General features: G+C 39.5%; 1 protein-coding gene across 1 annotated transcript in view; it reads right to left on the bottom strand.

Annotated features, from left to right (window-relative positions):
* Positions 1-367: 367 nt before the first annotated feature.
* Positions 368-15,429, bottom strand: part of KLHL14 (kelch like family member 14) — a 116,244-nt gene continuing 101,182 nt past the window's right edge. Inside the window, exons 6-9 of the mRNA XM_005892962.2 lie at positions 7,807-7,997; positions 7,567-7,725; positions 4,304-4,461; positions 368-2,441 (exon numbers count right to left, since the gene is read on the bottom strand). Coding sequence (XP_005893024.1) covers positions 2,301-2,441; positions 4,304-4,461; positions 7,567-7,725; positions 7,807-7,997 — 649 coding nt within the window. The 3' untranslated portion in view covers positions 368-2,300. The remainder of the gene's footprint in view (positions 2,442-4,303; positions 4,462-7,566; positions 7,726-7,806; positions 7,998-15,429) is intronic.

The following is a 15,429-nucleotide window of genomic DNA, read 5'->3' as shown; positions in this document are numbered from 1 at the left end:
TTGCTTCATGCATAAGGTGCTTCTAATAATTTCTATAAGTACTGTTATTAGATCTTGGATAAGTATGCCTCATTGTAACATTTTTACAATGGAAAAACCAGATTCAATTCATGATTTATAACTCACAACACTTTTTCTGAAACATTCTGTAGTTTTTAGCATTAATACTACATACATATATGTAGGGCCAGGAAGCTAAATAAATTGATAAAGTGTATCTGCAGAATAAAAATATTTATGCATTTACAAATTACAAACCCTCAAATAACTTAGTGGGTAGATTTATACACATGCTTTATAAGTCAGAATATGAGAGACAGTTGAATTAGTACATAAAGTTTTTATTTAAAGTTTTCCCCTTCCAAGCAAGCTTCATTTACACATTCTAATACTGTACAAAATTTACATTCTCTGTGATTTATTTATTTATTCACTCTTCACTTTCTAATAGCTTACGCCTTTCTGAAATACAGAAAGCTTTGCTTATAGTTTTCATAAATGCTTTTATTTATTTTGGCTAGAAATAAAAAATAAATGAAGAACAAGTCCAAGGAAAGCAAATACCCTTGTATAAACTGACTTTCGGAAGAGATGGGGACTATTGACAATAAAAGGTTTTGAAGGAGACCTTGTATTCTTCATGACATCAGCTGGGAATTTTATCACAAAGTACTGTAACCTTTCTTTCTATGTATTCATATGTGATCAAGGAAAAAGAAATGAAAAGCTGATTCCACTGGATATATATATTTATATATATATATTTTTACAACGGATCCTTTGGATCTGAACATACAAATAAATACAAAAACAACAAGGATTGCACTTTACTGTAGAAATGGCATTGGATTCCAGTATACCCATCCATCTTGACATGCTCCACAGTGAAACCTTGTCACCAGGGCAATTTTAATTGGTGGCTTCCCTATGTGGTTATTTCTGAACGACATACTTTTTGAGGGATTTGAAAACATCTCTGGGTGATTCACAAAATATTTTAGGCTTTGATTTGTTCCTAATTATTGTTGTGGCAGCTCTGAAGAGCTTGAGAATCAAATCCACGTTTCTGCTAGTTTTTCTCTATTGTAGGTCACACTGATATTGTCTCATGCTTTTCTGACCTTCTGCTCCTAAATTCCTTGTGCTTCTCAAGACAGCTAGTGATGGCTCGCTTCATTGAGCCCAGGCATCTCTGCTGACAACAAAGAAATGTAATGAGTTGAGGGGAAGGAGGGTTCATCAGGTGCTTTTCTAGAGCCACATCTAGAGTCTTTTCTAGAGCCAAAGGTGTGGAAGAGGGAGAGTATTGTTTGAGGAGTTATAGTTAGCTCCTTAGGCTCTTTGCGGCCCCATGGACTGTAGCCTGCCAGGCTCCTCTGTCCATGGGATTCCCCAGGCAAGAATACTGGAGTGGGTTGCCATGCCCTCCTCCAGGGGATCGTCCCAATCCAGGGATTGAACTCATGTCTCTTAAGCCTCCTGCATTGGCAGGCGGATTCTTTACCACTAGCTCCACTTGGGAGGCCCTGTTCGTTCCTTATATGCTGCCCCAAATGAGAAAGCCTGAGACTCTATAAACTGAATAGTGCATTTTGTTTTAATCTTTTGGATAAAACTGAGGACACAGAATTTATGACTCTGGTTAGCCTAGAACTGACAGGGCAGAAAGAAGTTGCTACAAGAGCCAATATCTTTTTCTTCTCCGTCCCCACGAGGTGCTGTAAGGGGCAGAAGGTACATAAAATGAAGTTCTATGGAAACAAAAACATTCCTCTTCAGTCTTACATGATTTTCTATAACTGTGTTGCCTACAGAATCTGTGAAGCTGCCACAGGTTAGGAATATAGAATCAGTGGCCATTTCTGTAATGTAGTATGAGTGTTTGGGTGGGTCAAATTTGGAATCATTCATGAACACAATATCCCCAAAACTTCAACATAGATCACATGCAGGTAAACTACAATGCACAATACTGATCTCAGGTCTCTCGGGGGGCACTCCTCTGTATTTTCTTTCTCCTGTTGAAAGTCGAGATCCACGTGAGGGATTTCGTAAAGCTGAGACAAGTTAAAACCAGTCTGCAATGGACGAGTCTGTCACCACAGGAAGTTTGATGTGATCCGAGTTACAGACAGAGTTTCCGTTCAAGAACAGGTCTTTTCCTTTTGTAGCTTCTTGTAAATCACCAGACACTAAAGTGGGTTTCGGCAGATGTACCATTAGAATGCATTGTTCTGGCTACAATAGGGATGTCACTTGTCACTGCTTCCTGGAATGTGTCGTTCCGGGGTTTCCTGGTGTTATTTGTTGTAAGGTACGCAGGCGGGCAGGATAACTGTTGCACAGGCTGGCCCTGCCAGCGGTTCTGCCACATCTCCTTCGAGTTCTGTCCAGCTGCCTTTTTCTGGACAATAGCATATTGTGGATGACTTGTAGGCTCCCTGGAATAGAGAGCAGAGAGCCTTAGGGAAGGCTATTCAGAGAAGTGCCATGGCAACCTTATTTATCACATCTACATTGGGATGGTTTACAAATCCTTTATGATAACTTAGCCCATGTTGGAAATTATCCCTTGTTTAAGTTTAAAAAAAGAAATAATTATCTTAAATATTCAAGTAATTGAAGTAAATTGGATTTTAGATTATCACCTCACTTTTCCATTTCTTATCTTACTACTATAGAGAATCAGAGACAGAGGGTTCAAAACCAGTTTAAAATAAACTGGAAATGAAGGTTTGTCAACTTATTCACATGTTGATTTATTTGTTTTCAAGGGGCCACACGAGAAATAAAAAAATGTCTTTGATCCTCTTTCCTTTGTCAACCTCAGCGGCTAGTGCTTGTATAGTTCCCTTTCTTAACCAAAGCAGCCTTTTTTTTTTTTACCATAGGCAAGGGAAAAAACCCCAAAATCCCAACCAACATAATCATTTTCTGGTTCCAAACATACATACGTTTGCAGCTAGCAATGTACGCCAGCAAATAAGGATGTAGATGAATATCTAATGATATATGTCAGTACAGTTCGCTTCCACAAGACTATAACTTTTAAGGCTCTTCAAGACTTTAAATAACAATCTTGTTGGATGCAAAAGAAATGAGGCTAATTAATATTATTAAAACCCCAAATTAATCTTATAAAACCAACACATATATATAGGAAAATACAGTCATCATTTCAAAGGTGGCTGTGTAGACCATTAGACTTATGTGTCTTCTGATATGTCATTTGAATTACATAGCCCCCCTCCTGTATATTCTTGCTATTAATAAAATAAATAAATAAATAAAATTTTTTTAAAAAGCTGAACTCAGGTCCTTACCAATAACAGTCTATAGGAACTATGGAGACAGAGGACTGTTTTAAATATCAACACAAGGAAATCATTAGCCAATATCAGAACGTTGGGTATTCTATAAGATAACTGACCTTGCTGTTTCAACAAGTCAACGATATAGGACAGAACAAGAGGCAGGCGTAATTCTCCAGATTGTGGGGGATGTATGAGATATAATAGCAAAATATAAGTGAGGCCTTTTGAATCCTAATTTGAACACGTCAATTTGAAAAGCAGCTTTTTTTTTTTCCAGATCAACGGGATAAACTTGAAAATGGATAGGATATAAAGGAATTACTGTTGATTTTATTGGGTGTAATAATAATAATGTGTTTATATAAACAAGTGATTTTTTTAAAAAGAAATACTGGAGCATTTAGGTTGAAATAATATGTCTAGAATTTGCTTCAAATTGCTTCAACCACATATTTTTAGAAGCAGGAGAGATAAAGTCAGCATTGCAAAGCACTGATAGATGTCGAAGTTGGATGGTGCACTGAAGAGGGCCCACTGAGCTCTCAGTTCTTGTGTATGTTTGGAAATTTTTATGGTGAAGAGGGGGCAAAGTGGAAAGCAATGGCAAATTACATAATCCTAAGGAGAATCTGCAGATAACCGAACAATTATTTTCCATTTTCTATGCTTTGCCGGTCAGAAACTTTTCAGACTTTCCTAAACAGATTTAACAGACATCTGTAAAACCACTTCAGCCCGACTTTTAACTGGAAAGCATGAGGATGGGAGAGAAGCAGAGACCTACCGCATTTTGTGATACAATTGACCAGAGAGCAAGCCAGTTCTACAGCAACCACACTGATTCTACTTTACTGCTTAAAGTAATTTACTGTGTGCATATAAACATGATGCTCGTAAAAGGTATTTGTGTGGGTGGTAACACATTTGGAGGGACATGAAAAGTAAGCACAAGCAAAAAGGAGGAAGAGGAGGTGAATGTAGACACGTACCATACTCCAGCTGTAGCCTCCCACCAGGTAAATGCTGTCATCAAGCACTGCACAGCCAGGACCACTGCGACCCTCTAAAATGGGTGTCTGGAGAATATTCCACTGGTCACCTTTTGGGTCATAGCATTCCACCAGCATTACATCGAGATGGGAGAAACCTAAGTGACATAGCAAAATGGAATCATCAAAGAATAAGCTCTTGGGGTTCCAATTTAAGGCTAGGGCTTCTTTTAAAATAAATGACCAGAGCCAAGAAATAGACAGCTATACCTTTGAAGACGTATGTATAAATTTGCGGGTGAAATCAGGAGTTGTCAGAAAGATCTAACAAGCAAACAAATAAAAAATCCTCCCAAACCCCAACCTTTGATATTTTGGATTAATTTAAAGCAAAAATGCCTGGCTAGATGTCGTTGGAAAAGGTTGATTTACCTTGGAGTATCAGTAAAGATTTATTTAAATCTTATTAAAAAGCTTTAGCAATATGTAAACTGTGAACTTCCAGATGTTCAAGCTGGTTTTAGAAAAGGCAGAGGAACCAGAGATCAAATTGCAACATCCGCTGGATCACTGAAAAAGCAAGAGTTCCAGAAAAACATCTATTTCTGCTTTATTGACTATCAAAGCCTTTGACTGTGTGGATCACAATAAACTGGAAAATTCTGAAAGAGATGGGAATACCAGACCACCTGACCTGCCTCTTGAGAAACCTGTATGCACATCAGGAAGCAACAGTTAGAACTGGACATGGAACAACAGACTGGTTCCAAGTAGGAAAAAGGGTTCATCAAGGCTGTATATTGTCACCCTGTTTATTTAACTTATATGCAGAGTACATCATGAGAAACGCTGGGCTGGAGGAAACACTGGCTGGAATCAAGATTGCCGGGAGAAATATCAATAACCTCAGATATGCAGATGACACCACCCTTATGGCAGAAAGTGAAGAGGAACTAAAGAGCCTCTTGATGAAGGTGAAAGTGGAGAGTGAAAAAGTTGGCTTAAAGCTCAACATTTAGAAAACTAAGATCATGGTATCCGGTCCCATCACTTCATGGCAGATAGATGGGGAAACAGCAGCTGATTTTATTTTTCTGGGCTCCAAAATCACTGCAGATGGTGACTGCAGCCATGAAATTAAAAGATGCTTACTCCTTGGAAGGAAAGTTATGACCAAACTAGACAGCATATTGAAAAGCAGAGACATTACTTTGCCAACAAAGGTCTGTCTAGTCAAGGCTATGGTTTTTCCAGCGGTCATGTATGGATGTGAGAGGTGGACTATAAAGAAAGCTGAGCGCCGAAGAATTGATGCTTTTGAACTGTGGTGTTGGAGAAGACTCTTGAGAGCCCCTTGGACTGCAAGGAGATACAACCAGTCCATCCATAAAGGAAATCAGTCCTGAATACTCATTGGAAGGACTGATGCTGAAGCTGAAGCTCCATTACTTTGGACACCTGATGTGAAGAGCTGACTCATTAGAAAAGACCCTGATGCTGGGAAAGATTGAGGGCAGGAGGAGAAGGGGACGATAGAGGATGAGATGGCTGGATGGCATCACTGACTCGATGGACATGGGTTTGGGTGGACTCTGGGAGTTGGTGATGGACAGGGAGGCCTGGCGTGCTGCGATTCATGGGGTCGCAGGGTCAGACACAACTGAGTGACTGAACTGAACTGAACTGAACTGAAAAAGCTTTAAAATAGTAATAGTTAAAGCAAGCATTTTATAGACTGCTTATAATCTGGTTCTTTCCTAAGTGTTTTATATGAAGGAACTCATTTAATCCTCTCAACCACCCTATAGATATTCTACATTATATTCATTTTATAGATGAGAAACTGAGGAACAGATGGAATTTTAACCTAAATAAGTCATATAGCCTGTAGCTAGGCTGAGATTTGAAACCAAATCAATAGGCTTCAAAAGTCACTTTTACAGACTAAACTTTATTGCTTTTCTTAAGTGAATATTCAATTCTCTCAAAATCTTTTACTTTTTTTAACAGTCTAATTATGTAAACACCTGTGATGATGTGCTTTAACTATTATAAACTTGAAAATACATACTTAAAAATGACACTTATCCAGTACTTATTACATTTAGGGGTAGATATGTATTGCTAAATAGCACAAAAAATGTCCATATCTAACCTGTGGTTTAAGAAGGGTATATGATTGGAAAATAAATGCATGAACAAAGGTGAAGTTGCTTAGTCATGTCCAACTCTTTGTGACCCCATGGACAGTAGCCCACCAGGCTCCTCCGTCCATGGGATTTTCCAGGCAAGAGTACTGGAATGGGTTGCCATTCCCGTCTCCAGGGGATCTTTCCGATCCAGGGATGGAACTCGGGCCTCCTGCATTGCAGGCAGACTCTTTACCATCTGAGCCACCGAGGAGTCCCATATATGGGTATATGATTGGAAAATAAATGCATAGAATGGCCTTGTGTGCTATGCCCAGATGGCCTGCATTTCATTTCATCAGTTTCAAGAATCATGGAAAGTCAGAGCTGGAGGAGATTTGAGAGACCAACTTGACCGTCTTCTTCATTTACAGATGAGAAAACTGAAGCTCAAAGTGATTCCACAGTGTTCTCAATATCACAGCTCTCTCTGCTTTCCTGTGAAATTTAGTGCTACACACATGCACACAAACTACAAAAAACTTGCTGCAATATACATAATAAGGAGGGAAAAGAGCCATATGTGGTTCCAAAAATACTATGTTACTTATTAAGTAAGCAAATGGGAAGAATTTGAGGATCATAGATGGTTTGATATTCAACTCTTCAAAGAAGTAATTCTAAATTTAGACATGAAATTCTGTTTTCTTTAAGAAAAATCACATTCATTTCTTTGTGCAGCTCTAAATTAAAAAAAAAAGTTCTTTACGATGATTACAAAAACAATTTTCTGGAAAAAAAATGCATTACTATAATTTGGTGATAAGGGATAATTTATTTTACTGAATTCATTTTTACAACCAATTGTTTGTGCTTTTCAGTTATTAATGCTCTTGTTTTTTATTTTCTGTAGACATCATTATTCATTTCTTTAATGTGTGTGGTAACTTCAAAATAATCCTATCTGCAGGAGAGCCAAAATAAGTGCTTGCCCAAGGGTACTGCTAATTTGCAAAGAGTAGATTTTATTTGGTCAACATGTTTTATACTTGGTTAGCTATGATTATCTAACAAGAAACCCCCTTAGCAAGAAACATGAGATGCAAATGTTATTGTGATTTAAAAAAAGAGGACCTTTCAAATGATTTCCTCCAATTGCATATAAGCGATCATTCATTACAGCCAAAGTGTGGATGGCGCGTTTTGTGTTCATATCTTGTTTTCGAGCCCAGACATCCATGACGGGGTCATAGCAATATAGCCACGGGACATACTCTCCGTTGTGTACACCCCCTGTGAATTAAACATAGACACACAAGTCAAGAAACTGCCTTGGAACTGAACTTTGCAGCAGAAAGTGGAGGAATGACTTGCCTGAAATGTATATTTTCCCATTGTGCACTGCTCCTGCATGAGCCGCCAGAGGCTGTGGCAAAGAAGACACATAACGCCATTCATTTGTTTCCAGGTTATAGCACTCCACGCTGGACAAGTAACCAGTTTCATTCCGTCCACCAATCACATATAAATGTTTGTCCAACCGGCATGCGTAGAAACTGGCTCTTCTACAATGAAAAAAAAAAAAACCAACAACACCCCTCTAAATACAAAGTAGCCCAATCAGTCAGGGAAAGTGGGGGCGTCCTGCTTCAGAAAGGGGTGCTGTGTGTGCTCAGTCGCTCAGTCGTGTCTCTGTGACCCTTTGGACTGTAGCCCGCCAGGCTCCTCTGTCCATGGGATTCTCCAGGCAAGAATACTGGAGCGGGTTGCCATGACCATCTCCAGGGGATCTTTCTGACTCAGGGATCGAACCCTTATCTCCTGTGTCTTCTGCATTACAGGAAGATTTGTTACCTGCTGAGCCATCAGGGAAGCCCCAGAAAGGGTACAGAGCTTTGGACATTACACATATGACTCCTTGCGAAATCAGAGACCTTGAATAGTAATCATCCGTAATCCCCATCCTGGTTAACATTACTGACACTAAACTCACAGTAGAGGGGAAATTTACAACTCTTTGTTTCAGCTCTTTTTATCTTGCTTTTATACACTATTCAAGTGTTCACTAATGTTTGGGATATTTGGTACCTTGTAAAGATATCACAGCTCAGTAAGACAAAGTGAAAAATGAGGTAGATAATGTAACAATAATAAATTGTCTTGACATTCACTTTCTTTATGGTCCTTCAAGGGTCATTGTTCCCAATTTATAAGAGAACTACATCATCAAAATTTTTCTTCAATTATCTTTTTTTTTCTTTTTTCCCCCAGTATGACTGCAAGTAGAGAAACTTTTCGGACTGAATATAGTGTTGAAATTTTGCTCTTAGGAATTTCATCTGTGTAGCTTTTGATGTTCTTACAAAGCCATAGAATATTTTTAAATCTCTTTTCAAGAAAGACTATTTATTAAATTACCCCACCTTCCCTCAAAGGCAAAAGACACGCAAGTTGTATTGAAAGGACTGGAGACAGGAAGGCCTTTCTGGGGAGAACACAATCTAGGAGTCAGAGACTGAGGACCTGAAGTAGAGTTCTAGCAGAAGACACGGAAAGTGGGGATGCGAGATATAGGAGAGGAAGACGTAAAGCTTAGCAACTAATAACATACAAGAGCTGAGGGAGAAAAGAAGTTGGAAGAGGACTCAAAAAGTTAGAGTTAGGATGACAAGGTCGCAATCTTAAGCAACACTTTAATCTTCAGCTTCTTTTTTTCTCATTGATGCTACTGGAATAATATACTTCACAAGGATAACATGTGGGTCAATACTGGAAAAGGATAATTGTGACGTGCCAAGCCCTTCAGAGGCTTCCCAGGTGGCTCTTCCCAGGAGGCTTCCCAGTGGTAAAGAATCTGCCTACCAATGCAGGAGACTCAGGAGACACAGGTTTGATCTCTGGGTTGGGAAGATCTCCTGGGGGAGGGAATGGCAACCTGCTCCAGTATTCTTGCCTAGGGAATCTCATGAACACAGGAGCCTGCACGGTTATGCATGGGGTTGCAAAGAGTTGGACACAACTGAGCATGTGTGCACAAGCCCTTCAGAGAACATAACTTATGTTTGATGAATTAATGGTCTTTATAAAATTTTATAAAATTATTTATAAAATTTTATAAAAATTGATGCCAAGACTCTTGGACAAAGTCAATAGCAAAATAAAGAGTCCTAGAGGTTTTGAATCAGGTAAACCTGTATTGTTTGAAGATTTTCCAAGCTGTGTTTATAAAGTGTCAAGACCTCTGGGAAGCAGTATATAGCATCTTGATGAACAGTTAGGACTCTGGAATCAGATTGCCTGGCCATATGACATATTGTAAAGTGCTTGTCATAGTGTCAACATTTTGTTCACTCTCATGAACTGTCAGTTGACATTATCTGGATAAAAATTTTTAAAAAACCAGCCATTGTGATGTTTGCATGTAAACTTCTAATAGCATTTTCAGTGATGACTAAATTCTTTAATTTTTAAACACAATTTAGTACCATATACATGCACACTTAGTCGTGAGGTCACGTCCAACTCTTTGCCAGCCTATGAACTGTAGCCTGCCAGGCTATAGTTCATGGATTTTTCTGGCTAGAATACTGGAGTGGGTTGCCTTTGCCTCCTCCAGGGGATCTTCCTAACCCAGGGATCAAATTTGCATCTCTTGTGTCTCCTGCATTGCAGGAGGATTCTTTACCGCTGAGCCACCGGGAAAGCCCATATACATATGGCATATGTTATAGATGGTGATGTATTCAGTTTTTTTTCCAGTTTTATTGAGGTATAATTGGCAAAACTATAATAAATATAAAGGGTACAGTGTGATGATTTGGTACATGCGTACATTGTAAAATGACTTTCACAATCAAATTAATTAACACTTCATCAGCTCACATATTAACCTCTATTTTTGTTTGGTGAGAACACTTAAGATCTACTCTCTTACCAAATTTCAGGTAAACAATAACTATTATTAACTATAGTTAGCATGCTGTAATTAGATCCTCAAAACTTACTCATCTTGCAATTGGAAGTTTGCATCCTTTCATCAATCTCTCCCTATTTCCCTCACCCTTATCCCCTGGCAGCCACCATTTTAATCTCTATTTCTTTACTTTTGACTTTTAAAATATGATTCTACATATAAGTGATATACAGTATTTGTCTTTCTCAGTCTGGCTTATTTCACTTGGTGTAATCACCTTCAGTCTCATCTATGTTTGTCATGTAAATGGCAGAATTTCCTTCTTTTCTGTGGCAGAATAATATTCCAGTATATATATGTGTGTGCAGGCTTCCCAGGTAGCACAGTGGTAAAGAATCTGCCTGCCAATGCAGGAGATGCAAGAGATATGGGTTTGATCCCTAGGTTGGGAAGATCCCCTGAAGGAGGAAATGGCAACCCACTTCGGTATTCTTGCTGGGAAAATTCCATAGACAGAGGAGCTTGGAGGGCTACAGTCTATGGGATCACAAAGAGTTGGACATGACTGAGCGACGAGCACATACTTGCATATTTATATACATACCACATTTTCTTTATTTGTGTGTCAACAGACAGTTTGTTTCCATATCTTGGCATTTGTGAGTAATGCTGCCATGAACATGGGAGTGCAGGTGTCTCTTTTAAGATCTTGATTTTGGTTCCTTTGGATACACTGTATATGCAAGAATGGGATTGCTGGAATATCAAGTTCAGTTTTTCTGGATAGTCCTGGACTTGTTAGCATCATTGTTTATTTGAGAGTAGTATTTTGGCTATTTTTTTCCCTATATTTTCTTGACAGAAATGTGTGCTGTAGAAAACTCAGAAAGATGATGAAGAGAGCAATAATGGAAAAATAGAGAATGTTCCAAAGGAGAACGAAGAACAGGTGAGTTGGATTTCACTAAATAAAGTTTGCTGCTAACCTGGGCCACGTCTTCTGAGGGGTATGTGAAGCTCTGAAATTATAAAAAAGTCTTTTAAATAAAATTTTATATATATATATAGTGAATATGCACACACACACACACACAATGCTTTTGTTTAGTTGTAAGTCATGTCTGACTCTTTGTGACCCCATGGACTGTAGCCACCAGTCTCCTCTGTCCTTGGGATTTCGCAGGGAACCATACTGGAGTGGGTTGCCATTTCCTTCTCCAATATATTATAAATATGTATACATATATGTTGTGAATGTGCAGTTTTTTGGAGGCATATGTTTGGAGAAAAAGATTTTGAAGGGAATTTTTAATCAGATTATTATGGGAATTGAAAACCTGAAAATTTGAAATTTCTTGGTATAAGGACGTAAAAACTCATCTAAACATAAAATTAGGTTTAAAAACAATAGCAAAATTAAGTGCACATAGGTAGACCCCTAGTTCCTTCCATTTTTCTAACCAGATTTCAGTTGCTCTCATTGAATATGATGGGTCGAGGTTGCTTTACTAGTGCTTTTACCTTCTCAAGTTAAAATATTTTGTTGAGAAGACTGACATGTCTATGAAAATTTGTGCTAAACAGATATTTCTTTGCATCATTGACACAGGGTAGGTCAATATCCCTCTTCTGTATGAATCCATTGCAAGTTTTGGAGCCTCTGAAACAATTAAGTTAGTAATCTTACTAACAAACCATCATCAGTGGGCCAGTTCCATAATTTGGACCATGTTAGTTGCAATATACTATATTCTAAGTTCTTCTGTGTATTATATGTACTATATTCTGGTCTAGAAGAGAAAAAATGCTAGTCATAACAAGCATGAAACTCTCTATTAAATTAAGTTTAGGTAGTGGAGAATCAGAGAAAGATCTTCTTCTGGCAGTGTGAACTCCTTTTATCTTGTCCACAGTTTAATTTCTCCCTCTTTCTGATCTTGCTCCTTCCTTCCTCTCCTCACCCGAGGGAGCTGTCAGAACTGTCTTTCTATCCCCGACATTCCCAATGTGATGTTCCGTGTGTACTCCTAGCTTTATCCACACAGTGTCACTGTTAGGTTCCGAATGGGGGGAAAAAAAAATCAGTAGGTTTCATTTCCTGATGAAAAGTGCATTTTTGTGTAGAAATTTTAATAGCTAAGGTTCTGAGTCTCTGACTTATTCCCTTGCATGCCCAAAGTGAGAATTCATGAAATGCATTATAGAAACACTGGGTAGTTAATGGTCTATCAGCAACTGTGAACATTTGCTTGCGGCTAAAATTTCACCACACCAGGTCTCTCCTGGGAATGCTTCCTGCCCCTCCTCCCCACATGAAGAGCACACCTGATTAGGCTACGTTATTTGGGGGCAAAAGGAAGCTTATTGAAGACTTTTTAATGGAATGACACTATCTGTATTTCAAGTTGTTTCTCTCTCCCTCCTCCACCCCGCCACCTCCTGTCCCAATGCCAGAGACGATATTCAATGAATTGCGATAATTTTAAAATGACTATCGATGCCCTCTACAAATACACTTTGAACCTGTGTATAGGACAGATTTTTACAAGCTTTTTCTGAAGCATAAGGTGGTCAGTTCATATCCTCAAGAGTCATATTGAGAGGGCTTCCCTGGTGGCTCACTGGGTAAAGAATCCATTTGCAGTGCAGGAGACATAGGACATGTGGGTTTGATTCCTCAGTTGGGAAGATCTCCTGGAGTAGGCAGTGGCAACCCACTCCAGTATTTTTGTCTGGAGAATCCCATGGACAGAGGAGCCTGGTGGGCTTTAGTCCATGGGGTCTCAGAGTCCAACAGGACTGAGCCACTAACACTTTCTTTCACTACCTCTGTTTCAACTTTTTTTTTGCTTTATTTATTTATTTATTTACATTTTATTTTTTTTAATTTTATTTTATTTTTAAGCTTTACAATATTGTGTTAGTTTTGCCAAATATCGAAATGAATCCGCCACAGGTATACATGTGTTCCCCATCCTGAACCCTCCTCCCTCCTCCCTCCCCATACCATCCCTCTGGGTCATCCCAGTGCACCAGCCCCAAGCATCCAGTATCCTGCATCAAACCTGTTTCAACTTTTGACTTTTACCATCAGGTTAAAAATACCAGATTTTGTCAAACAGAATATTGTTTCTCATTGTTTCTTGTAAGGCTGCTAGAAACAAAATATTTAAATTTGGAAACTTCTTTGATGTACATGCTTCCTGCTTTTCACTTACTCTGTGAAACTTAAGCTTTGTTAATGGTGCCTCCCAAGTGGTTTTCCTTTCTCCCGAGCTCCCTCTATCCTTCCTTCCCTCCCCACCCTCTCTTTTTTCTCTTTTTTATTTCCTAGACTAGCTGCTGCTGCTGCCGCCAAGTCGCTTCAGTCGTGTCCGACTCTGTGTGACCTCATAGACGGCAGCCCACCAGGCTCCCCCGTCCCTGGGATTCTCCAGGCAAGAACACTGGAGTGGGTTGCCATGGCCTTCTCCAATGCATGAAAGGAAAAAGGGAAAGGGAAGTCGCTCAGTCGTGTTCAACTCTTCCCGACCCTATGGACTGCAGCCCACCAGGCTCCTCCACCCATGGGATTTTCCAGGCGAGAGGACTGGAGTGGGTTGCCATTGCCTTCTCCGCCTAGACTAGCTAGCAGGTAGTATTTCCATAAGAATAACACCTAAAATGTCTACTTTTTTTTGAAAACAAAATTGAAATCACCAAAGCATTTTTATTGATCCAATCGTTCATTTTTGCCCTCTTCTTACTGAAGAATCAAATCCTAAATCTGAGACCAAAACAACTCTTGAGCTTTACATTTATCTTTGTACTTTGTCTAACCCCTTCTGTCGGCAACCTCTTGGTAGCACACATACAATTCATGAGTGGACCTATGGCTGAGTAAGCCTGGAGGTCATGTGCCCATTTCCTTGATGAACTGGGAGGGTGTTCTGCACGTTCATTATACTCCTTTGGAAGTTCTGATTAGGCAAGATATCTGAGGAATTTGCCCAGCCAGCTCTGTAAGAGTGGGTGACCCTAGAGGTGACTTTCAATGTGTTTCCATTATTCTTAATCTGTTTGGTAACTTCTCAGCACAGTAACAACTTCTCAGCAGTTTGGCAGCAGCTGAGGGTATGAGGGGGAATTCCCTGGTGGCTCAGCAGTAAAGAACCCGCCTGCAATGTAGGAGATACAGGAGACACAGGTTCAACCCCTGGGTCGGGAAGATATCCTGGAGGAGAGCTTAGAAGTGCACTTCAGTATCCTTGCTGGGAAAATCTCATGGACAGAGGAGCCTGGCGGGCTACAATCCATGGGGCTGCAAAGAGCCGGAGATGACTGAAAGGACTGAGCACACGAGCAGAAGGGAAGGAGGGAGGTGGGGAACTTCCGGTGAGTCTGATTCATGATCTATACAATGCAGAGCTAACTCAATTAAATATCTCAAGAAATCTCTTTTCTAATCTGAAGAGTATCTCATATATTTTCAATTTTTTTCCTTCTTTGTTTAATCACCAATTAAACCACACTGGTAGCTAACTGTACTTGCTTGGGTGAATGGAAGCTTGGCAATGACAGAAGAATTTCATTTTAAGTTATGGATTGCTGCCCAGGTCAACCAACCCATAGGAGATATGGAGCTAGAAGATTGACTGGGCATTTGTGAGGTCTGCCTTTTCCCATTCAGCTCGGGAAGGAGCTCTTTATTTGGTCTATCGAGTTGATTGTTCGAAATCTAAAAAAAAACTTCTTTTACTAGGGACCTGACATGATATACCATAATGACTTGGAAAGAAACGTTAAACAGTCCATCCTGTCAACGGTGGCTGCCGGGCGCCGACAGACCATGGCAGGTCTTTTTATCAGGTCAATGAGCTGCTAAAAATTGTCTAAGTAGGACCCTGCCCTGATAGGCTATAGTGCCTCCGAGGAAGTCATTATAGAATATCAAGTAAACAATACACATTTAAAAAAATTACTAATTAGGTTTTGCAGCAATACTTCTCATCCTTAGGGGCTCTACAGTGAGATAATTGACCGCGACGTGAGTTATGCCTCCCAAACCCAAGGCAGGAAGGTTAATTATTGTGGTGAACAGCCCC

The sequence above is a fragment of the Bos mutus genome, chromosome 24 (genome assembly GCF_027580195.1).
Source record: "Bos mutus isolate GX-2022 chromosome 24, NWIPB_WYAK_1.1, whole genome shotgun sequence".
NCBI lineage: Eukaryota > Metazoa > Chordata > Mammalia > Artiodactyla > Bovidae > Bos > Bos mutus.
Note: the sequence above shows the minus strand (reverse complement) of the source record. Positions and strands in the feature narration are given on the sequence as shown.